Below are 24,700 nucleotides of genomic sequence, written 5' to 3'. Positions count from 1 at the left end.
TCTTATGTACTATTATGTGTTTGAACCATTCTATGTTCAAATCATATCTTTCAGGTGACACATCGGGGAGTGGATATGCTCTTTAATTGTAGCCTAGGAGAGGTGACTAATAAGCCATTTGTTAGTTAATTTTCATTTTGTTAATCAGATTATCCTAGAAAGAGATAAAAATTAAACATAATCCACTCTTCAGGGATGTCGTAGAGAAACCCAAACACTGTATATGACACTGGGTTTAATTACTGGTTTCAATTCCTTCCTCCCAAAGAAATGTGTGACCCACAGCACTGACGTATTGCAAATATACTCATATAGAATACCATATAGAATACATTAGGATTCGTAGATCTGTCTCTCTCAAAGAAACCACATACAAATGTGAGTGAGTAGAAGGTAGCTACCAGAGTGAAAGTCTTGCATTTGCTTCAATATGTTAGAGATGAGAGACAGGGGCTGGAGAGATGGCTCTGTCAGTAAAGTGCTTGCTGTGTTAATATGACACTTTGCACCTACATTAAGACTAGGCATGGGGTTGGACAGATGGCTCAGTGGTTAAGATCAGTGACTGCTCTTCCAGAGGTCCTGAGTTCAATTCCCAGCAACCACATAGTGGCTCATAACCACCTGTAATAGGATCTGACACCATCTTCTGGTGTGTCTGAAAACAGCTACAGTGTACTCATAAATATAATAAATAAATCTCTCTCTCTAAAAAAAAAGACTGGTCATGGTGACACATGCTTGCGTTTTAAGCACCAATGATACAAAAGTCAGTGGATCTCTGGAGCTAGGGTAGCATACTTGGCAAGTTCCAGGCCAGCAAGGAATCCCATCTCAAATAAAAGATGGACAAAGCCTGAAGGAAGGCAACTAAAGTTGATCTCTGCCTACTATACATGAATATGCATGTATATGCAACTTCACACACATGGACACACATGTGTGTACACACACACAAACACACACACTCTCAAAACAATGACAAGGACCCATCTCATAGTGATCCAAAGCAGGTCTCTAGTTCAGGAAGTAAGAGGCAGTGCAGCAGGGTCCCCCTAAGGTCTATTGTACCGGGAGGGCTTTGGGTTCCAGGAGCATGCGATTCCTGCTTTTACATAGGAATTACTCACATGGTGAAGTTGGAGATAAAGGCTCCTTTGGGAATCTGAACATCGAACACGACACTCTGAGGCAATGGGGAATTGTTCACCAGTTTGCTCTGGATGGTAGTTGTGGCCATCCGAGAAGTAATAGTGGACTGGACTTTGTAGCTATAAAGAGTCACTGGATCAACAGTGTCCTGAAATTTGGCAAGACAGCATAACTGTAGTGACAAAAAGCTACACAAAAAGCTCTATGTACATGGTGTTGCAAACTGTGTATTTTACTAAGAGATTTGGTAGATACATAACTCAGGTACTGTTTAGCAATCTTCTACCTTCTTGAAATACCCCACAGAAAGAGATTGGCCATTATTATAAGATGTCGCCCCAACTTTCTCTTTCTGTCCTCCTATCTCTCTACCTCCCTCCCACCTTCTCTTCCTTCATCCCTCCTCCCCTTCCTCCCCAGTTCTTCTCTTTGCCTCCCTTCTTTCTTTCTTGTTCCGTTTCCTTATTTCCATTATTTTAGAATCTGGGTAGAAAATGGTTGTGGGACACAAGATGGACTGAAAGAGCTCAGGAAAGAATTTCAAAAGCAGGAGGTGGGCCCAGGAGGTGGGGTCACAGGGCTGAAAGAGGATGCTGTCTGTGTCTTTAGAGTGAAATGCAAGCAGGGATGCTGTGAGCAGAACTCCATGTGCAACCACCAAACTCCATATTGCTTCCTCCTTCCTTCAGTCTCATCCTTTACTATCATGTCTGCAGTCCTTGCTTCTTTCCCTACATTAAAATACGCCAAGCGAAACTGACGTTTGCACACAGTGAACGGAATTGTCCCAGAAAGGAAGTTTTGATGCAGTTGCTTGTTTAATAATACCTTGGGCCTCCTTTTCCCTCTGCTATGCGTTGAAGGTAGCCCTAGCGTAAGCAAACAAAACAGGACATGGCATCGGTATGGTTACAGGCAAGGTATGAAGAATCTCTCCTTTAGGATGTTCCCAAGAGCTGCACGGTCCTTCAGGGCAATGTGTGCCCTGCTAGATTTTACCTCTTCTTCCTCTATCATTTCCTTTACTTCACTGCTAGGTCTCATTCCATCGATTTTGCTGTCCAAGTCTAATGCTTCTAATTAGTTAGCCCCAGCCTACCTCAAGCTAAGATAGAATCCAGGCCAATTTATTTTCCCTTCCTCCTGCTCTAAGGGGGAAGCTCTCAGTTCAGAACAGGACACCAACACAAACCACTCCCTTTGGGTTTACTCCTGTGACCAGAAGGTCTACTCTGGACCTTTCAGGAACTTGGGCCATGAAGCCTGGTATCACGTGGCTTCCCATAGCCACAAATATCAGGTATCATGTTTTTAAATCAAAGCTATTAAGTTGGTATTAAATGCATATTGATGGGTGAAACCTATATCATTAGTAAGACCTGAGAAGACAGGAAAGGCGTGTGGGTCTCAGTGGCATCTGCTCTGCCTGCAAGCACTGTACTCTTCAATACTGTGTTTCAGAAGTACTTCCAAACAGAATTGGGCAAGGGAAAGTTTCAAAAGTCAGGTAAATACCTCCAGTGACGGAGACAAAGGAGACACGTGGATTGGCTTCCGGGTAATAGATAACAGAAAAACCACCCACACACCAATCTGTGACGCAATCGAAGCAAACTCACCATCTCCTCTCCGGATTCCTCAGGAAGGCTTCTCTGCAGAAGGAAGTCAGAGAGACAGTCATCCTTCAGCCGTGTGTGGCTTACTACCTCAAGGCAAAACCCCCACATTCTCAGTCAGAGAATTACGTTGCTTCCATATGGTGGCATAACTTAGTCATTGAAGTCAAGGGGAAAAAATGGAGTATTACGGAAAATGGTTTTCCCATGTGTGAGTTTCTCTGAACGATCTTCTCAGCCGTCTTTGTTGGGATGTGTGTACTGTTAAAGCTTTCAGGTCACAGCTTTAGAAGAACTTTATGACATTTTCTGACCCTTTGCTGTTTATATAGCGGTAGGCATTTTCCTTTAGAGCTCTCACCTTGCTCATAATGATGCATCGCTTTAGAGTCTGCCTCATCCTCTTAGACTAAGCTACGTGAGAGCAGACTTAGGTGTGTTTCCTACAGTGTTAGCTCCAGAACCACACATGGTGAATGGTACCTTGAAAGCTCTATGCCCTTAGCCACGTTAGAAGATTAGCCACATGAGACCAGTGAGCATAGGCAAAGATTTCCACCTTACTTTTGAAAGGTAACCGTTAGGTTAAGAGGCATGGGTAAACACTTACTGTCTGAGGGGTTACAAAAAAATGTCCAAGGTTGTGTGTGAGCAAATTTTGGGTCAGATGGTATTTTAATGGATGCTGTGTGACACGGGTCAGGACTGCCTTTTTGCAATCCTTGAGGTACTCTGTTTCTGAGCTGACCTGGAGTTTTCCAGTTCCAGCTGGCCCAACTTTGTAACCATCCTCCTGCCTCAGCCTCCAGAGTGCCGTGATTATATGCATCACCATACCCAGCTCTTTTAGATGTTTTGACACAGTGGTTAATGACTAAGTTTTCTCTCCAGAGACATGATACAAAGTCCTGCCTTACTGGGTTTCTAATCTATAAAAGCTGGACTTTAGAAAGTCAAACATTCATAGCCAGACAAAGCCAGTTTTCTCTCAGCTTAGCGTTACTTCCACTAACACCCCTTTTCTCGGTATGTGGGCTCTGTGTGAGAGAAGCCAAACCCTTGTTGGCACAGCAGAGCTCTCCCTCCCCCACAAATTAGGAGATTTCCCAGGTCATCTCAGCAGCTTCCAGGATGTCTAGTTCTTTGGACCAAAGTTTCTCCAAGCTGCTCCCTTTGACAAAATATCCAGAGGAAGGAGAATGGGTGATTTTACTAAGTGCCCTTTACCGGTAGAAACTTCTGGAAAACAACGTCAAAGTCCCTATGTACAACACCTTGATAATATTCTACATGACTGTAACAGTATTGGACTGACTACTCTCCATTAGAAAAAAAAAGGCACAATTTTTTTGAGAAAATAGAGTCATCTTCTATCTTGTCTCCACTCATAGTCTCTTACACTTACTTTCACCATTTGGAATTGAGTTTACTATACCTGATGTCTTCCATTCTCTTGCACAAATGGAAGTTTATCTGGGGCCAGTTCCACAAGATCACTGTATTCTGCAAACTAAAAAAGATAGCTGTGGATGCTCATTTCTTTTAAAAGTCATCTACAGAAAAGAGGCATTCATTATATTATTTCTTTATATTCATTCCTCTGTTGTTAGATTATCTTATTTTTGATACAACAATTTCTTTAATATGTATATTTGCTAGTTAAGACTCAAATTTGTTGGGTGTAAGAATTCAGGTTTGAGCTTGCCTGAACGTGATAGGGCAGCCATGTAATCAGATGATAAAAGGTTCCCAGGAGAGTACCTGGATGGATTTAGGGGGACTTAATCAACAACTGTATGAAAAAAAAGGCTGCTTAGAAATTACCAGAAAAACACTAACATGTTTGGGTGTTTTACCCTCAATGTGAGATTTCTGACACTTTCTTGTGTTTTCAAAGTGTTGGAAAATATGATAGTTTTTAAGCAGAGTGATTTTCCCTCCTGAAAACATACTGTTTTTTTTTTCTTCAGTATTTTTCTGTGCAGTCCATTCTGTGGTATTCTCTAAAATAATCCTGTAACACATGTTTCTCTGCCAGCCCAGAAGTAGCTCTAGTATGATATTCAGAATGTCTCAGTTCAAAGTTTCTGCTATACTGGGGTGTCCGATGGTCTCAAGTAGAGAGCTGAAACCCATGGCTGCCATTCCTGAATTTTGCCAGCTCTGTTGCCGCCTTCTTTTTCAGAATACTTAATTTGTTCTTATTACAAAGATGATTATAAGTGTTCGCTTACATATAAAAGACAATGATGCTTTGAGAATGGCTAAGTCAAAGGGTAACAATATTACTTCTATCTAACAGGACTAGCAATCACTGGGCAGTTCTAGTCCACGTATGGTAGCTGGTAGTTTACATTCCGCTCTTAATTCACACTGAAGTTTGGAATAGATCTGTTATTACATAGGATTTTATATAAGGAGTGGGCAACTATGCTCTTTAAATGCCACATAAATATCTGACCACCAGACTTGATTTAAATTTCATACAAAAATCTGATAATGTCTTAGTAAGCAGCTGCATTTTATAATCAAAACAGAAAGTGCCAGCAGGAGGAAGAATGTTCTCTCAAGTTTCTGTTCTATTTCAGAGCAAGTTCATTGAATAGGAATGGCATTCAGCCATTTGCAGCCTGTTTGTCCAGGCCAATAGCAAGGAGTCCTGCATCAGTACTTACTTCTGAGTATCCGTTTATGGGGATTTCAAAGGCTTGTGCTTCCAGAAGAAACAGCCAGATGAGAAGGTACACAGACCGCTGCATTTTGCTGGACATCTGTGCCAAGCTCTCCAGAGCAGATGGTCTGGAGAGAACTCCCCACCTACGGAACCAGGTTAGCAGGAACTTGTCTGTTGATGAGAGCAGATCGTTTTAAAAAGAAGAAAAAAGGAAGAAAGAGCACTAACTTTGCTCAAATTCAGAACAAATATTTGTTCTGGAGCTCAAACCTGAGCTGTGGGGGTGGAAGGGAAAGCTGGGGTTATTCAAACAGCAAGGCCAGGAGCAGTTCCTGGGCTGTGAGCATGAGTCAGGGTCAGACCCAGGCTTAGACAGTTGTGCATTCCCCTACCCTTGATTTTGTTGATTTTAATTGATCTCAAAATCAGAGAGACTTGAAGATAAATATCACCCTCTGTAAATGTTCAAGTAAGGCACTATATTAAGGAAGTAACCCAGGAAGAAGAGCTAAACTCACAGTGTCTGGAGATTAAAAAAAAATATATTTAAATAGCAGCAGGAGGGCTGGAGAGATGTCTCGGTGATTACGAGCACTGGCTGTTCTTGCAGAGGACCCAGGTTCAATTACCAGCACCCACATGTTGGTGCACAGACACACACAGACACACACAAATACACATGAATACAACACACACAAACACAAAATAAATTAATCAAAAAACATTAAAAATAGAACAAGAGGCATTTAGAAAAAATAAGAGAAGAAATAGAGTGATTCTCTGAAAAGAGAATTCATGGTTCCCGTCTTCCCCCTCACTTTGATTACTGGGCAGTTGTTACATGCATGGAACAGGGGAAGTTGATGCAGGGGACTAGGGCTCACTTCTCAGGGGAAATATTCATGAATTGAAGTGTCCCCCTCTAGCCACTCCTCATCTCTGTTGGCATAGTGGTTCCATCATTCTCGTGAGTCATACTGTGAGAATACAAACTATGAATTGTAAAATTGTTACTATGTTATTACGACACCATGTACTGTCTTCTGGGAAGGGATTTAAAGAGAAAACAGGATGAAAAATCCATATCTTCAAAAGATGGACAACAAGTCCATTGGTAAATAAAGGGAGAGAGCTAAGCACCTAGCAGGGACAGTTAATGGACTTAATTCACATAGTGCACACCTCAGTGGAGGCTTTATTATGTACTGGGTACCAAATCCATAAGAGAAAGCCTGGGGATCATCCTGGGACACTCACTACAGTAGCAGAGGAGGACAGAAATACACTGGATGAGGGGCAAACTAGGTCATGAGCAGTACAAGGATGGGATCCACTGACCTGGAGACGTGGAGAGAAGGTGGGGCTTTATGAGCTGGGTCTACAAGGATAGGGGTGATTGCTACAGGCTCACTGTAGCAATGCTCTTAGGAAGCAGGATGATCATGACCCAAGGAAGAGGGGATATATCAATATGTCAGGAGATGGAGGGAAAGAAGAAGGAATAGGCAAATGAGAACACAAGTCTCAGGCCAGAGGAGCCTGGATTCTGCGCTCCAGGCAGAAAGACCTCAATAGAGATAGAACGGGAGAGGACACTTTGGGTGTGGCTCAGATGATGAACGTAGCAAGGCATGAACTCAAAGACCTACTTCAGAGACTGACACTCCTTTTGAGATAGCATGAGGTCCTGGACCAAGACAAAGACAGTGCGGCCAGCTTGAGACGACAGTTGGTTCATGAACTAGTCACATAAAATGCTAGATGTCAATATGAAAGGGTAGGTATGCACACTTTCCAAGCATTTACCTTTGATATGTAGATGTGTGTGTGCTAATTATTGCCAACTAATGAAAGCACTGTGCTGACTAATGAGGCTGTTGACAGCTGTAAGAAAATCATATAGACAGATAAATAGCCAAGACATCATGGTGATTATCGGATTGTCTAGCTTTGGGGCAACTTAGAATTTTCCCTTTACAATAGTAGCTAAGAATCTGTCCTTTTAGGTCACACCTGCTTCTACTATTTGCTCACTCTGGGATAAGCATCATCTCCCTTTGCTGTAGACTGAATTGTGTCCCTCTCAGATTCATAGACCACACCCACTATAGCAAGACTCAGAGTAAAGAAAAAGATGACAGTTAAATGATGTCAGAGGGGTGAGGCCCGTGATCCAGTAGGAGTTGTATCCTTATAAGTTTCCCCATGAAGACTCAATAAGAAAGCAGCAGTGCACAGATCAAGAAGGGCCTCCCTATGGGAAGCTAAAAATGGTAGCTGGATCTTAGACATTCATCCTTTAGAACTTGAAGAGTAAATTTCTATTATTCAATCTGCTCAGCTCACAGTATTTTTAGTTATGACAGCTTGAGCTAGGACATTAATCGCCTTCTACATCATCAACCTTTAGACCATTAAATATGGTCATGTATTTGGAGTGCTTGGCACAGGGGTTGGAAAGGTGCTTGCTCAGTGGTGAAGACCACTCGCTGCTCTTTCAGAGGACCCAAGTTTGGTTTCTAGTACCCACAGCAAGCTGCTCACAATCATTTCCAGAGGGCTCCAACACCTCTAGCATCAGTAGACACCTGCACTCACATGTTCATACACATGCACACACACACATGCACATACACACGCCCCACATACACAATTCAAAATAATAAAAGTAAATAAATAAATTAAATTTTTTGCAAACTTGCTAAATGCTCAGTAAATAATGTTTGCAAATCATGTTCATGCAAGGGAATATAGATTTTGGTGTGAAGACACTTGGGCACAAAAAGATGGAGTTCCATAATCGTTAGCTATACTTACCTACAACACTTCTTTCTTTCAGATTTGGGAGAGCAGATCTTTTTTTTTTTTTTTTTTTTTTTTGTTTTTCGAGACAGGGTTTCTCTGTATAGCCCTGGCTGTCCTGGAGCTCACTTTGTAGACCAGGCTGGCCTCGAACTCAGAAATCCACCTGCCTCCGCCTCCCGAGTGCTGGGATTAAAGGCGTGCGCCACCACGCCCGGCGTGGGAGAGCAGATCTTAGCTCAGTGCCTGGCAGTCTGTTTTTCTGCTTATTGTGAAGAGCAAATAAAGACCAACTGTTTTTTTTTTTTCCACCATAGATTATTTTGTCATATGGCTACTTTTCTTTCTTTTTGGTTTCTTCTAAACAAGTAACTCATCTACATATATTTCCTGTCTCCTTGATTTTGCACACTGGTTAGCATATGAAGTTATTTATTCACTGTAGACCAGGGAGACCTGAACACTGAGGACTTTTTGTGTATTATCCCAGCCTAGCAGAATTTTACTTTCCTTATCACAAAATATGGACACTTGGATGCAGACTATAACTAAGCATAATTTCAAGTACAGTGGGAGAGAACAGGGGTCCTCCATCCCCTCTTGGGTGGTCTGGGTGAACTAATACCAAGCCCTCATGAGAAGGACCTGATACGGCTTGGTATTCTCCACCGAGAAAACGATTTGGGACAAGTTAGGCCCAATGGCACATTTTTCATAAATAATTATAATTTTTTAGTATTCTATCTAGTCCCTTTCATTCACTATCCTATCTTCACTGACTTTAAATTGATATTCAGAATTATCTCTGAAGAAACCAAATTTGGAGCAGTGTGGGTCACATTTCCCTTTTCATGGTGTTAGCTTGTCTCCAAATGCCAAGGTCTCCAGGAAAAACACGGTGTTTGCTCTCTCTTGATGTTTGGAAACTCGGCGACTCTCACTGGGAAGGGCATGTATGTTCAGGTCACTGGGTCCTGAACCTCTGACCCTTCCTCCCCACCTTCTATGCCCAGGCCTTGATAACGTAATGAACTGAAGCTACTCACTGTTGCAAGTGTTCATGATTTACAAGACGAAAATCAATATTATAGAGACCACAAGAATATTCACTTTCCTGTGTGAGGAAAGTCAGCAATAAATCCACAAGAAAAAAAATCACACTATTTCACGACATTTGGATGGAGTGATAACTCAGTGAGCACTCATTGAGAGTTCTAAGAAATGCCAATAAATCTGAAAGTTGCCACTGAATATGTTATGTAGTTTAGACAGTGGCAACTGCTTGCTTATAAAAAGCTCTGTCTTATCCCAGATAGATAGATGATAGATAGATAGATAGATAGATAGATAGATAGATAGATAGACAGACAGACAGCTAGAGCACATCTATATGTAGGGGCACTTGACTGTGCGTGCAAATGTGGAGGTCAAAGGTTGATATTGGATGTATTCTTCAACCTTTTTTTTTTTTAAGACAGTGGTTCTCAATGAACGGGGAGCTCATGATTTGGCTAGGCTAGCGAGCCTGGATCTGTTTCTGTTTCCTTAATTGTAGGGTCACATTCATGACTGTCACATTTGACTGTGACTTGAATGTTGGGGATGCAACAGAGAACCTCATGCTTGTGCAGCAATCAATCTCTGCCCTGAGACTCCCCCCAGTCCAGGAATATGTTTAGAAGTTCTAAATCAAAGCTAAGCTAGTTTATACATAGCCATATTTAACTCTCACCTCCAGGTTCACTAGGTCCAAAGATACACAATACAGCAAATATGTGTTTTTATAAAAATATGGGCTCTAACTACTTCTCATAGTGAAGCCAAAGCATTTTGTTAGAGTTTTGTTATGCTTGCTTTTTTTTTTGAGACAGGGTTTCTCTGTATAGTCCTGTCTGTCTGTCCTGGAACTCACTCTGTAGACCAGGCTGGCCTCGAACTCAGAAATCTGCCTGCCTCTGCCTCCCAGGTGCTGGGATTAAAGGCATGCGCCACCACCATCCAGCTTGTTAGACGTTTTTAAGGATTGTCTATTTGCATTTTAAAGACAATGTCCTACTATCTGGTCACATCTGTTCCCTTACTTTAGGTACAGGTATAAGTTAGTGTCATTTAGATCCATGATATGAAAACACTTTGGGAGAAAAATATTTGCAACAAAATGTCTGCACCATGAGTAAACACATAACCCAGGGATTATGGAACTGGGTTCTCCTTAGTTTTTATGCCAATAAAATCTTTGTTGTTGGGCCATCTTCTTTCCTGTGCTTCTTGTGTTCAACATTCAAATTCACACCATCTTTCCCCCTAGAGATAAAGAGACTAGGGGTGCAGAGCTATCAGTCACCATAGGTCAACCGAAGTATAGCAGCTTTAGGCATTCTTCCCATGGTGTCTAGACGTTTCTGGAAAAGTAGGGAGCATATCCAGAAGCTGGATCACCCAAACATCTAATATCTGAATCCATCTGCTGGTCAAGATCTCCTTCCTGTGTCATATCAGGTCTCTCTCCAAGTTGTAACAGCCGTAGAGTATGGTTGGATGTCTGAGCCATGGGAACGCTAGAGCTCATTTGAATGGACCTTCTCAAAGGTGATGAGGCATGGCTCAAAGTGGTTGTCACATGGCTGGAGCCACTCACATTCACAGAGCCATTACAGATAGTGAATAGAGGGGGGTCTAGAAAGGTGGGCACAGCGTGGTGGTGACAATAGGGTCTGAGTAAGCAGTCTGGTTCCAAATCCTCACTACCTATCACATAGGCAGCTTGCCTCTCTGATTCTCTAGCGATTTCATGCTTGGGCAATATTTGCATACACTGATGCCCATAAGTAAAAGACAAAGATACCTATGAGAACATGTGAAGGTCATCTATGTTTGCATCACACTGAATGCATGCCTATTATTATCATTAATATTATTATTTCTGGTTTTATTTTGTTTTGTGTTTGATCTTTCAAGGCAGAGTTTCACGGTGTGTCCCTGTCTGTCCTAGAACTTTTTCTATGGACCAGGTTGGCTTCAAACTCAGAGATCTGTCTGATTCTGCCTCCCCAGTGCTGGGATTAAAGGTGTGTGCCACCAAGCTCTGCTTTATTAATAATATTATTAAAGCAAGTTTATTGAAGACATTTTGATCTCCAGGTAGCAATGTGTGCCTCTTTCACTTCTGGTCACTTCTCTTGCTTCCCAAGAATGTTTTAAGAGCACGTCAAATCAAAGGAAAAGACAGTCCGTATTGGTTTTAATGTAATCCACATTTACTGACCCTTACTCATGCTCCTAATTAGTCCAGTCCAGAGTCAGGGCAATCGAACCAACTCTTCTTTCTAATGAGAAGAAATTGTAAGGAGACATCTAAGGAGACGTAGGATGATAACACCATGATCAGTAAGTGGGGTAGCACTTGTAAGAACAGTACCTAACAACACTCAATAACATTGGTCCTTATACCCACAAATAAGGCATCATGGAGCCTTCTCTTTTCAAGATGGAGACCACTATAAAACCAATCAAAATGTAAAGTTATAGAGTCCAGTCCTAATGGATATATCAACAAAACATTCTTGTATTAGTCAGGTTTCTCTAGAGTCACCAAACTTATGGCATGTCTCTCTATACTGAAGGAATTTATTGTGATGACTTACAATCTGTAGTCAAACTAACCTAACAATGGGTAGCTGTGAATGGAATGTCCAAGAGCCTAATAGCTGCTCAGTCCCACAAGGCTAGTTGTTTCAGCTGGTCTTCTGTAGAAGTAGATTCCAACAGATGTGCTGGCAAGTAAGTGCAAGTCAAAGAGTGAATCTTCCCCATTCCAAGGAATGTCCTTACTTAGGTCTCCAGCAGAAGGTGTGGCTCAGATTAAAGGTGTGTTCCACCACGCCTGGATCTGGGACTGGCTTTGTCCCAGGCTGACCTTGAACTCAGAGAGCTCCTTGCCTCAGTCTCCTGGAATTAAAGTCATGTACTACCTTGCCTGGGCCCAAGCTTTTCATGGCCACTACTCCTCAAGATGTTCATGCCGAAATCCAGGTCAGAAGCTTGCATCTTCCAGCCTCAAGATTTGGGTCACAACAGGTGAGCCCTCCAATTCTGGATTGCAGTTCATTCCAGATATAGTCAAGTTGACAACCAGGAATAGCCATTACAATTCCCATACCTAGGACCCAGGAAACATTGTGGAAGAAAGGGCAGAAAAATTGCAAGAGCCAGAGGATCAGTGAGTCTGCTGTGAAATTGTGTCACCTAGTGTCGTCAGAAACTACACCCAACATAGATTGCCCAAACATGAACTGAGCAATGATGACACCAGTGCATATGGCAAACTCTACAGGGAACAGTGCATGAGGCTTCAACCCTGAGAACTATAGGCAGCTGAGGGATGCTTAAAGGAGAGCTGGGAGGAAGAGAGGTGGCCTTCCTCAGAGAAGAGCACAGCAACTGGGTGTCCAGTGCCAAATGGACAGCCCTAAAAACATATATAAAAGTAATGCTGTAGGACTGAGCAGGTTATAGTTAGGAACATGCACATATATGTGCACACACATATGTGCACACACATATGTGCACACACATACACACATCACACAGTAACAACTAATGAAAAAAGAAGTCATGGATTTGAAGGAGTGGGAAGGGGTATATGGGAGGGTTTGGAGGGAGAAGGGGGAAGAAAAATTATAGTTGTGTTTTAATCTCAAGATAAATACAAATAAAATGAATAGTCAAAGGGGAGACCATTTGGGGAGGGAGAGGAGAGTCAAGTAAATAGGAGGGAGGTTGATGGGGGGGCAGGGGAAAATATGAATAAAGTATAAGGATATGAATATATGACATGTCACAAGGAAACATAATAATTACTAGCAATAAGTACTACTGGGCAAGCATGTGGACCTGAGTCAGAGCTCAGAACCCACAGAAAAGGCAGAAAGTGGCTGCGCAGGCTCCTGTAATCCTAGAACTAGGGGCAGAACAGACAGATTCCTGAAACCCATTGTCCAGCTAGCTTAGCCAACTCAGTGAGTTTAATCTCACAGCAAGTGAGCAGAGAATAATGGGAGGAAGCTCGACCTCAGGCCTCTGTACATAGGACCACATACAAACTGTGTTAGAAGCATACAGGATAGAATTAAGAGAAATAAAGAGATGGGCAACCCAGCAAAGATGGCTTAATGTCAGTCAACAGTTTATTTGGCTTGTTTCCTTGCAATACAACATCAAACTGTAAAGAATAGAGCGTGCAATGGAGAATATAAACCCAAAGAAAGACAGAGCCAGCAAGGCTGTGCTAGAGGAATTTAATCATTCATTTCTCAGACCAATTACTCTGCTCTACTGAAAGTTCTGAGTAGAAAGAGATTCTAACTTATGACTATTAGATCATCCCAATATTCAAAAAGAACTTGGGGTCTATAAATTACAGCAAGTTGGCAAGCTTGAGTCTTCTTTGAAAAAATATAATCTAAAGATGCTTGGTGACTCTTAAAAAAGAAAGAATTCAAGGTGGGTGTGTGAGTGTGTGTGTGTATAATTTGCCTGAGGCTCACTCAATATGGAGTGGAGATGAAGCTGGAAGCTCACGGGGCAAAAAGGATCAGTATGGGGTTGTGTTTGTTTCTATCACTGTAAAAAAAATAGTGATAATTCTTAAGGGGAAAAGCTTTACCTTATCTTACAGTTTCAGAGATTTGGATCCATGGTGGATTGGTTCCATTGTTCTTTGACTCATGGCAAGGCAATGTGTCTTGGTGGGAGCCTGAGGCAAAGGAAAATGGTACTGTCAGCCAGAAGATGGGGGTACGGCAATGTCACTACATACCTTTCAAAGGCATTGTAACCTGATGATTAATCTTTATTGCTAACTTGAGGGAATTTAGAAGACAAAATTCTAGATTTGTTTATGAGGGCATTTCTATAGAGGTTAAGTGGGGTAGGAAGATTCACCTTGAATGAGGGCAATGTTATCCCACGGTCTGGGGTCTCAGACTGAGGATAAAGCAAGAAAGCAGGCGCGTATTCAGCATTCATCTCTCTCTGCTTTGTGTCTATAGAAGCAATGTAAACAGCTGCATCTCCTTTCTGCTGTTAAGCCTTCTCTACCATGATGAACTGTGTTCCTTTCAAACTGTGAGCCAGGTAAGTCTTTCCTCTGGTAAGTCTCTTCTTTGTCACATCCTGTGTTTCAGAAGTGAGTAACCAATACACCCAGTGACCTAAACCCCTCCCCTCAAAACACTCCTATAAACATTCCACCTCCTCCAAATCATGCAAAAAATTCAACCCACAGGTCCTTGTCTGATGTTCTAGACTCTGACTATAGGGTGGAAGGTGCAGCTAAGTAGCAGAATGCTGCCTAGTGCAGGCCCTGTGTCTAATTCTTGGTACTAAAACCAAGTAATCATACACACAAACTATTTAATAATGGTCAGTAGAGCAAAGAAGGCAGAAGAGGACAGTCTGGGCCCCAAGTTCAGGAAGAAGACAGAAGGGGATCTAGGAAAGCAAGCCAAGCAAGAGAGCTCTTTCAAGATGTGCTTAAGGGTGAAGAAAGAGGAATCAAAGATTTTCAGAGGGAATTGCAGTTGGGGTTACACTGAAACCAGAGCTGTGGCCTCATTTTGGTCAGGCCCTCAGAGGCAAAGCAATTTGTCAACAGACAAATTTATGAGTTGTCACATATAAGTCATAACCACGGCCGTTACATCATAGACAAATCCTCCTGACTATGGAACTTACAAATAATACAGGGAGATTTGCTGCCCAAATAACTAGTGCTTGACATTACATTGAAGTAATTTTATATCACTTTACTATGATGTTTTTAAGATAAAGACACAGGTTTGTCATAGTACAGATTTATTTTAAAAATGTTTCTTATGGGTGATATAAGAGAAAATGCAATGAATTTTCATCTGGTCAACTATAGGACCAGTTGTTTCAAGAAGTCTAACCAGGAGAATAGAATGACATCTCAAGCGATAGCTCAGTTGGTAAACTATTCGCCTTGTAAGCGTGATGAACTGGTTCTTGTAATAACAGTGCTGGGAGAGGAGAGGCAGGAAGGTCTCTGGAACTCCATGTCCAGAGAGTCTAGTGTAATCGGTGAGCTCTGGGCCAACAACAGACTGTCTCCAAGGAAATGGACAGTGTTCCCAAGGATGACATTGAAGGCTGGTGGAACAGAGATCTTAAAACTATATCCTGAGCATATAATCTGAACACACAGTTCAATAAGGCGAAGCTGGAGAGGATATGGCTGCCATCCAAGTATGAAGCCGGAGAGGAGGTTATTAAGAACTTACTACCCGATGGAGACTCCATGCCAGAAAGGAGGACAGAGTCTGAATCCAGGGAACGAAATCAAAGGTTGGAAGAAGCCGGGCAGGTAGCCAGTCTCCATGGCATAAAAATGAGCAGGGCTAGGCCTGCCGTGAGAGGGCTGGGGGCAGAGGGAGTTCAAATGGATGAAACTGGGTCTTTCTGTTACTCACCCCAGGAACTCTGAGCATCTGCCAGTTGTTCCTTTGAGGTGCAGTTTGGCAACAATCACTGGGCCAAGACAGGTCGGTACCCGGAATGTTCTGCTTTCCTTCTGCTGTGTTATTGATGCAATTTAATAAGTCTCCTGAGTCCGTAGTTTTGCTGGGTTCAATTGGAGGTTCCTTTGCTCTGTGTAGTATTGTCTGGGCTTGTAGGCTTAGAGATTCCTTTAGGCTCCAGCATTCAATGACCTCGCCAGGGGTTAGAAGTCATCACTGCAGCGTCTGACTTCTCCTGTCTACAAAATTGCCACATGATATACACAGCAAGGTGGGTCTCAGGAAGAGCATCCTGAAAACTCAAAAGTGTAATCTGTAGACCTCTAAGTCCCAATCATGGATTCCATATGTATACAGCATTTAATTGGGCAAACCAAGTCTGAGAGACACCTCTGATCTGAAGGGGAAAGAAACGAATTCCAACTTCAGTTTGAAGAATGAAAAAGAATTTGTGGGCAATCTTTGGGATAGGAAATACTCTATCACAGAACTACCCTCTAAACCCATTGGGAATTCATTTAATGACAAGGAAAGTGGGCGATGTGGAAAGTGTAAGGAGACAGAGTTTCAGAGACTTGATGTCAACGTTGAAATGAATACTTAATAAAGAACATTCTAGAGACAAGTCGAAGGCAACTGTGAGGAGCTTTGCAGTAAATGAAGCCTGGCCAAGTCTCACTGAATAGTGTCTGCACTGGATGTTGACATTGTGATTATTAATGCTGTATCTGAACTTTACACAGAGGTTGCCAGACCATATTTTGGGAACGACTCACAGCGATGCTTGTACTGGGATAGTAAACTCCTAAAAATCAAACTCTAAGGAGCTATAAGTGGTCTGGAGAAGGCTAGAAAAATGGCTTTCTTCTCTATTTTCATTTGCTTCAGAGCATCCACCCTCCTTCCAGCTAGCTTCTTTCCTGACTTAGCAGATAGCCCATCTGATATATGAGAGGTGGGTAATTCATCTGAGTTATTAGAGGTAGATAGCCCATCTGGGCTAAGAGTAGAGGTAAAATAGAGGCAGATAGCCCATCTGGGACATGAATAGAGATGAATAGCCCATCTAGGATATGAGTAGAGGTAGAATAGAGGCAGATATCCCATCGGGAATGTGAATAGAGGTGAATATTCCATCTGAGATCTAAACAGAGACAGATAGCCCATCTGAGATATGAATAGAGGTAGAGAGCCCATATGAAATGTGAGTAGAGGGTAGCCTAAGAACACAGGTCCAAGAGAGAAATATTTGGGGTTAGTGTTGTTATATGACATCTTTGGATAGTTGTATTTTGTATACATTACTTGCTCATCTAGAACAAGTAAAGTATTTTTTAAAATTGGCTCTCTCTTTTATTTTTTCAAACAGTATAATATTTTTACTAGTTCTTTGACTCACATGATACCTCCCCCAGCTTGCACCTCAAGACTGGAAACCAATAACAATGAGATGAATGAAATGTCAGAAAGAGATTTCAGGGTCTGACTTTTCAAAAAGATCAATGACCCAGAAATGACTCTGTCAGGTCAATGAGGTGAGGAAATCAGCTCAGGATGTGGACAAGAAAGTTAGCAACGTGGACGAAGGGGTCAGTGATTTAGAGGAGAAATCGAAAACCACAGAAGGGAGAATCCATCTTCTGGGAGGAAGGGTTCATTCAAACAGCAGTCGTGTGGCTAGCAAGACTGAGTGGGATCAGCCAGGAAGAGCACCTGGCCATCACTGGTTTTCATTTCTCATTCACTACGTCATTTTCCCTCAGCACCCAGACAGCACCATTGCCTGTCACGAGCCAACACATCTTTGTTGTAAGGTCAGCCATGGAAGACAACAGTGTGTTCTGCAGGAAGTAGGCAGAATAGGGGCAGATAGCCCATCTGAGACGTGAATAGAGGGTAAGCTAAGAACAAGACGTCAGGAACATGGGGTAAGAAGCACTAGGACGGATATTTTAGCTTAGCTGCACATTTGTACAAGAGTTCCTGTTTCCTTTGAAGTTTAGATTGGCTAGAATATCTATCTCCACTAGGTGGCAGACAGTGGTCATCACTTTAGGGCTACTGCTAGGGCTGGTCTAAACTGGAGAGGAGGGACTTACAATAAAACAGGGCCTCCTGCTGGGAGCTGATGGTCCTGCCAGCTGTTACTGGGGCAATAATGTAACTAGAGCTTTACTACAGTGTCCTTAAGTAAATACAGGCTTTCTGTTATGGGGGGGGAGGGGGTGTTATGGGTAATTAAGCCTTTTCTATCCAAAAAGCCTATTTAAATAGTCACATCTTAAAGCTATTACAGATTGACTCTGGCAATATATACATGTTTGTAGTATGTGATGAATATATATATATATATATATATATATATATATATATACACACATATATATATATGACTATATAAAGGTTCACACAATAGCATCAATGAGTGAATATACAGGGAATTGTGATTAGCTTAAATGTCACCTTGACAGCCTAGGATCACTTGGGAAGAGTGCCAACAAAGGATTGTCTGGATTAGGTTGGAATTCTAGGCAGTTTATGGGGCACTATGTTCATTGTCCAATTGAGTAGGAAGACCCAGCCTGAAAGCAGGTGGTGCAGTTCTCTGCCTTGAGACCCTGGACTGTATGAGAGTAAAAGCCAGCCAGGTCTTTCTAGTGCATGGGTTCATTTCTCTCTGCTTCTGACTGTGGTTGTGAGGTGACTCACATGGAGCTTTTGCCAGTGTGACTTCACTACAATGATGAATTATAACGGAGTGTTTTAGTTGGAGTTTTATTGCTGTGAAGAGACACCATGACCAAGACAACTCTTATACAGGAAAGCACTTAATTGGTGTTAGATTACAGTTTCAGAGGTTTAGTTCATTATCACAGCAGGGAAGCATGGTGGTGTCCAGGCAGACATGGTGCTGGAGAAGGATCTGAGAGTTCTACATCTGGATCTGAAGGCATCAGAAGGGCAGAGCTTGAACGTAAGACACCTGAAAGCCCACCTCCACAGTGACACACTTCCTCCAACAAGGCCACACCTCCTAATCGGGCCCCTCCCTATGGGCCAAGCATTCAAACACATGAGTCTATGCGAGCCTTGTCTATTCAAACCACCATTCCTAGAATGGTAAGCTAAAAGTAAAACCCTTTCACCCTAAAGTTGCTTTTGGTCAGGATATTTGACCACAATAACAGAGATAATACTGGGACATGTATATTAGAGCAAATACTTATAAATTTATTCGGAAACTGGACTTATAAATCAGAAAGGGTAGACGTAAACTCACAAGCCAGTCAGCTAACTGATTGCCACTGCATTGGAGAGCTCTGGTCCAAGTGGATTTAACATATTGAAAGAATCTTAAACTCTGAAGACCATCAAGAAACCTTTGTCCTCTGGAGAATTTTTAGAGATGGCATCAAAAGTCACTGCTAATTATTACAGCCCTTATCAGCTGTCACCCAGGAGCCCAACCATCAAAATGTCTCAGGAAAGAAAAGCTTTGAGAAATCTCTAGTCTTTTCTACATCTTTACCCCAACATACTTGTACTTGTTAAAAATGTATTTATGTGTGTGAATTGTGCGTGTGTTGGGGGTGGGGCTTTGGAGACCAGAGGAAGATGTTGGGGGTCATGCTCTGTCACTGTCTGCCTTGCTGTCTAAGATAGGGTTTCTCACTGACTCTGGAGCTATGAGGGTGGCCAGTAGACCCCAGTGATCCAGGTGTGGGTGCAGCGATAGGCGCTGAGATCCAAACTCCAGTCCCCATGCTTGTTCAGTGCATGTTTTTACCAAGACATCGTCACTCCATCTCTTCCCCATTTTGTGTTCTGCATCAAAATCTCTCAATTGGCATGAAACTCACCAAGCGAGCAAGCTAGGATGACTGGCCGGTGAGACCCAGGGATCCTCCTATCTCTGTCTCTCCTGCACTAGAATTATTAGTGCACATCACTATCCTTGGCTTTTCTTTTTTTAATGTGACTCTAAAGTCAGATCCTCATGTTTGCAAGGTAAGCACTTTACTGACATATTCATCTTCCCAGAAACATATCCCTATATAAAATGTTTCTCTCTTCTCAGAATTACAAAGTTCAGCCTGTAGGGTAGGACAACAGGTATACTACAGTGGCAGTAAGCTGAGTGACATGTTCATGTCCTCAACTCCAGAACCTGAGAGTATGTTCTTTACATGATGGAAAGAACTTTGAAGGTGTCAAGGTTAAGTCAAGATTCTTGAAATGAGATCTGAGATATCTGGGTGAGCCCTATGATGAGAAGAGAGAGAGAGAGAGAGAGAGAGAGAGAGAGAGAGAGAGAGAGAGAGAGAGAGAGAGAGAGAGAGAGAAGGAAAGTCAGAAAGGAGATGGCATGAGAAAGCAGGGTGTGAAGGGATACAGGGCCACAAGTCACAGAATACAGGGAGGCTGTAGTAGCTGGAGATGCAGGCAAAAGATTCTGACCAACCTCAGACCTTCAGCAGTCTAAGACAATAAATGTGTGCTGTGTTAAATAACACAGTTTGTAGTTTTATGTGCCAATAATAATGCAGACAAATGTTTTGCCTTCTACCACTACAAGTGCATTATTTGTGCATAAAAAATCTATCATATATATTTCCTTGCCCCTCCTTTCTGTCTGTACGTTGGAGGTTGAAAGCAGGGCCTGAAGTCCTGCTATTGAGATGTGTGCTCAGAGGCCCAGAGCTGCAGGACTTTTGGACTTGTGTGTGTATGTGTGTGTGTTTATGTGTGTGTGTTGTTTTGCCCAGTGATATGCCCAGTATGCTCAGTAGCCTTGAGAATTTAGAGACTCTGAAAGATTTGGGACCTGCTAAAACACAAGCCAAATATGCAATAAAACCACAGCAGCCTACGAGGAAACGAAAGCTCCACAGCTGCTCTTCAGACAACCTTGGATTTATTAAAGCCCCGCGCCACTGTTTATAGCTCTGTCCTTTTGGGGAAGTTGCTGCATTTCTCTGAAGCTGTATTTTCGTCTGTGCTGTGCAGATTATCTCGAGGAGCAAATAAGGTAAGGCATGGAAAACACTTAGCATCATGCTGGCATGTGGTCCATAAGTTGTCTTTCCCTTTTGTGGGCATGAAGCTACATTAGACATTAGACGTGCTCTTGATAGGAGGGAGAGACATGCTGGTATCCCCATTGAAATAGAGGTAAAACCTGAAAAATATTTAAAGAAGAGAGGCTAGTGGGGCACAGTGGCAGACACCTGCAATCCTAAGTGGGCAGGGTAAGGTAGGAAGATCATGACTTTGAGGCCAGCCTGGAATACATAGCAATAATTTGTCTCAAAGGAGACAGAAATAGAGATGAGAGGGATGAGATAGATAGATAGATAGATAGATAGATAGATAGATAGATAGATAGACACAAATAATAGATAGATGATAGATATAGAATCATAGATAGATTGATTGAATGATAGAGACTTCATTACAAGGTTAAGTCAGACAATTAGTAGCAGAGTACAGAAATGACTGTGTATAATAGAACCTCTGAGGCCAGCATTCTCCTTTGATATGCATGCCACGAGTAGTTGATAGAAGAAGCTAAAAAATACTTTCTTTATTCCCCATTTTTGGCAGTACTGGGGAGTCAAATCCAAGGCCCAATTATATTAGGCAAACACTTAATCACTCAGCTATATCCCTAGCTCTTGTTATTTCTAATAATAGCATTAAAAGTAAACGCAGCTCTCATGGCATAGAAAATGCACACACATAAATATGCACATAAGCCAACACGCATCTGCGGAAGGTACCTTTCTGCTGCTGTGGTGAAGACAAGGAAGACAGAATTGCAGATGTGTAAGAGACCGTCATGGCAGGGAGGTGTGGCAGCGAGTAGCAGACATAGAGTGGAGATCGAGAAGCAGAGAAATCACACCGTGAGCCACAGGCACGAAGCAGAGAGCTCACTGAAAGTGGGGTGAAGCCATACAATCTCAAAGTCCGCCCTCAGTGACATACTTCCTCCAGCAAGGCCCCCATAAAAATGAGACCACCAGAGAAAAATATCCAAATATCTGAGCCTATAGGGACATTTCTCATTCAAACCATGACATTATCCAAACATATACGTGCACATACACACATACATACGTATGTACATACATACATACATAATACATACATACATACATACTCAGACACACATTGTTACCAAAACAAGCACACAGATCCCCTAGAAAATGTCAGGCACACCAGAATGATATTTTTCTCTTCCCTCCAGGCTCCATTTCCTAAGAACATTCTAGAAATTAGAACTAACCCAAAGAAGAGGTGAGAAGATTAAGAATTCTAAATTGAGGAAGAAAATATTGACTTGCTTCTCTGAACAAAATAGACGTAATGGAATTGTTTCAGCCATCAAAAGGAATGAATTCATATCATTTTCAAGCAACATGATAATCCTATTAGGAAAATTAAGTCATTCTCAGAGAGACAAGGATTTTCTCTCATTTGCAGATCTTAGATATTTTTATTTTATTGTATTTTACTTTATGAGTGTATAGCTGAGAGACTGTATGTGTACCACAAGCCTGTGGAAGTCAGAAAGGGGCATTGGATTCCCTGACACTAAAGCTCTACGTGATCATGAGTATCAGATGCTGAAAATAAAACCCAGGTCTTCTGCAAAAGTGCGTGCAAGAACTGCTGGCCCTGGATCTCAGATTTTAGTTTGTTTGTTTTTTTTTTTTAGTTTTTTGAGACAGGGTTTCTTTGTGCAGCCCTGGCTGTACTGGGACTCACTTTGTAGATCAAGCTGGCCTCGAACTCAGAAATCCGCCTGCTTCTGTCTCCGGAGTGCTGGGATTAAAGGCATGCGCCACCACGCCTGGCTAGATTTTATACAAACAGATAAAATCACATATGTGCATGAGGCAGGGGAGTAAATGTAAAACTGTCTACAGGAACTAAGGAGACTGACCAAGAAGGGCTGAATAGAAAATTGTGGAGGGTGGGGAATGGGAGAAATGTAATCAAAGTATAGTATACACTTGCATGAATATGGCCCTATGTAACCCAGGGGGGTACCAGAAAAAGGATTTTAAGACAAACCAGAACAGCTGTATACAAAGATTTTATAAACTGGCAAGTGTGTTAAGGTTGTCCTCACCAGACAGGCTGGATTTTCGGAAAGAGAAAGGATGGCATTATCCTCTCTGCACGTCTGTACCCATGTGTTTGATACCGAGTTGCATGCCACAGAGGCTCCCTCTCTGCCAGCCAGGCAGCCTGCCCATCAGCGCTTCCAGAGAATCCAACAACACTGCCAAGTCAGCTAGTGTGTGTGTGATACGTCTCTCAGCACCACCCACAAAACCCACACTCTGTGGGAGCCAGAAGCCTTCGACAGACATGTTTGTGTTGGCAGGTACATTCTCTGGAGCTCTCCCAACATCTGGCTAAGACACATCTGGCAGCCCTTTAGGTTGAAAACACTCTGTGGGGATTGCCTTCAGGTGCTGCTGGGCTCTCTGTCTTCTGGCTTTAGCATCACAGAAAAGACCAGGTGGGCGTCAGGTACAGGTTGCAGGGGAGAGAGAATGCGTGTGTCTTATTCCATTTGTGTTTGAAAACTCCTCTGTACTATTCCAAGTGATAATTCCATGTCAAGGCCAAGACTGTGCTTTGGAGTACCAGTGCTGTTCTAAGTGTCTGTCATTTTCTCACTGTTGTGACCAAATACCTGCAAAGAAACAACTTAAGGTAGAAGAGCTTATTTTGGTTATGCTTCAAGGGACATAGTTCATCATGGTGGGGAAGGGAAGGGACACAGTTCACATGGCCTCCACAGTCAGGAAGCGTACACACACACACACACAGAGAGAGAGAGAGAGAGAGAGAGAGAGAGAGAGAGAGAGAGAGAGAGAGAGAGAGAGAGAGAGAGATATGGACACTAATGCTCAGCTCTCTCTCTTTCCTTCCTTCCTCCCATCCACCCCCCCCCTTTTTTTTTTTTTTTTTTTTTTTTTTTTGGAGACAGGGTTTCTCTGTACAGCTCTGGCTGCCCTGGAACTCACTTTGTAGACCAGGCTGGCCTCAAACTCAGAAATCCGCCTGCCTCTGCCTCCCGAGTGCTGGGATTAAAGGCGTGTGCCACCATGCCCGGCTCTCCCTTCCCCTCTTTCTTTCTTTCTTTCTTTCTTTCTTTCTTTCTTTCTTTCTTTCTTTCTTTCTTTCTTTCTTTCTTTCTTTCTTCCTCTCTTTCTCTTTCTCTCTTTCTCTCTCTCTCCCTCCCTCCCTCCGTCTGTCTCTCTCTCTTTTTCTTTCTTTCTTTCTTTCTTTCTTTCTTTCTTTCTTTCTTTCTCTCTCTCTCTCTCTCTCTCTCTCTCTCTCTCTCTCTCTCTCTCTCTCTCTCTCTTTCTTTCTTTCTTTCTTTCTCTTTCTTTCTCAGCTCAGGACCCCAGCCAGCCCATAGGATGGCGCACTCCACAGTTAGGATGAATCTTTCTACCTTAATTAATATAATCTAGAAAATGCCTACAGACACACTGAGACTTGTTCTGTTGATAATTCCAGATACTGTAAAGATGACAATCCTGTTACTGGATCATTTTAAAAGAAAATTCAGCTGGGTGTGGTGGCTCACGCCTTTAATCCCAGCACTCAGGAGGCAGAGGCAGGTGGATTTCTGAGTTCGAGGCCAGCCTGGTCTACAAAGTGAGTTCCAGGACAGCCGGGGCTACACAGAGAAACCCTGTCTCGAAAAACCAAAAAAAAAAAAAAGAAAATTCAAACAACTCTGTTTTTCATTACAAGATTTTTGATCAATGTATGTTTCTATACAGACAAATGGTTGCTCAACGGATAACTGTTTCGGCAGAGGTATCAGCCTGGCTTTGAATTCCGTTTGAATGTAGATGTTGAGCAGACATGGCAGCTGGCTCTCTTCA

General features: G+C 42.4%; 1 protein-coding gene across 1 annotated transcript in view; it reads right to left on the bottom strand.

Moving 5' to 3' along the window:
- The window catches only part of Itih2 (inter-alpha-trypsin inhibitor heavy chain 2), a 34,696-nt gene extending 29,048 nt beyond the window's left edge, over positions 1 to 5,648 (bottom strand). Inside the window, exons 1-4 of the mRNA XM_021184669.3 lie at positions 5,444 to 5,648; positions 4,204 to 4,278; positions 2,772 to 2,804; positions 1,131 to 1,300 (exon numbers count right to left, since the gene is read on the bottom strand). Of these exons, the coding sequence (XP_021040328.1) occupies positions 1,131 to 1,300; positions 2,772 to 2,804; positions 4,204 to 4,278; positions 5,444 to 5,539 (374 nt within the window). The 5' untranslated portion in view covers positions 5,540 to 5,648. The remainder of the gene's footprint in view (positions 1 to 1,130; positions 1,301 to 2,771; positions 2,805 to 4,203; positions 4,279 to 5,443) is intronic.
- Positions 5,649 to 24,700: the final 19,052 nt, after the last annotated feature.

The sequence above is a fragment of the Mus caroli genome, unplaced genomic scaffold, assembly GCF_978045245.1.
Source record: "Mus caroli unplaced genomic scaffold, Mus_caroli_1 scaffold_2, whole genome shotgun sequence".
NCBI classification, from domain to species: Eukaryota; Metazoa; Chordata; class Mammalia; order Rodentia; family Muridae; genus Mus; species Mus caroli.
Note: the sequence above shows the minus strand (reverse complement) of the source record. Positions and strands in the feature narration are given on the sequence as shown.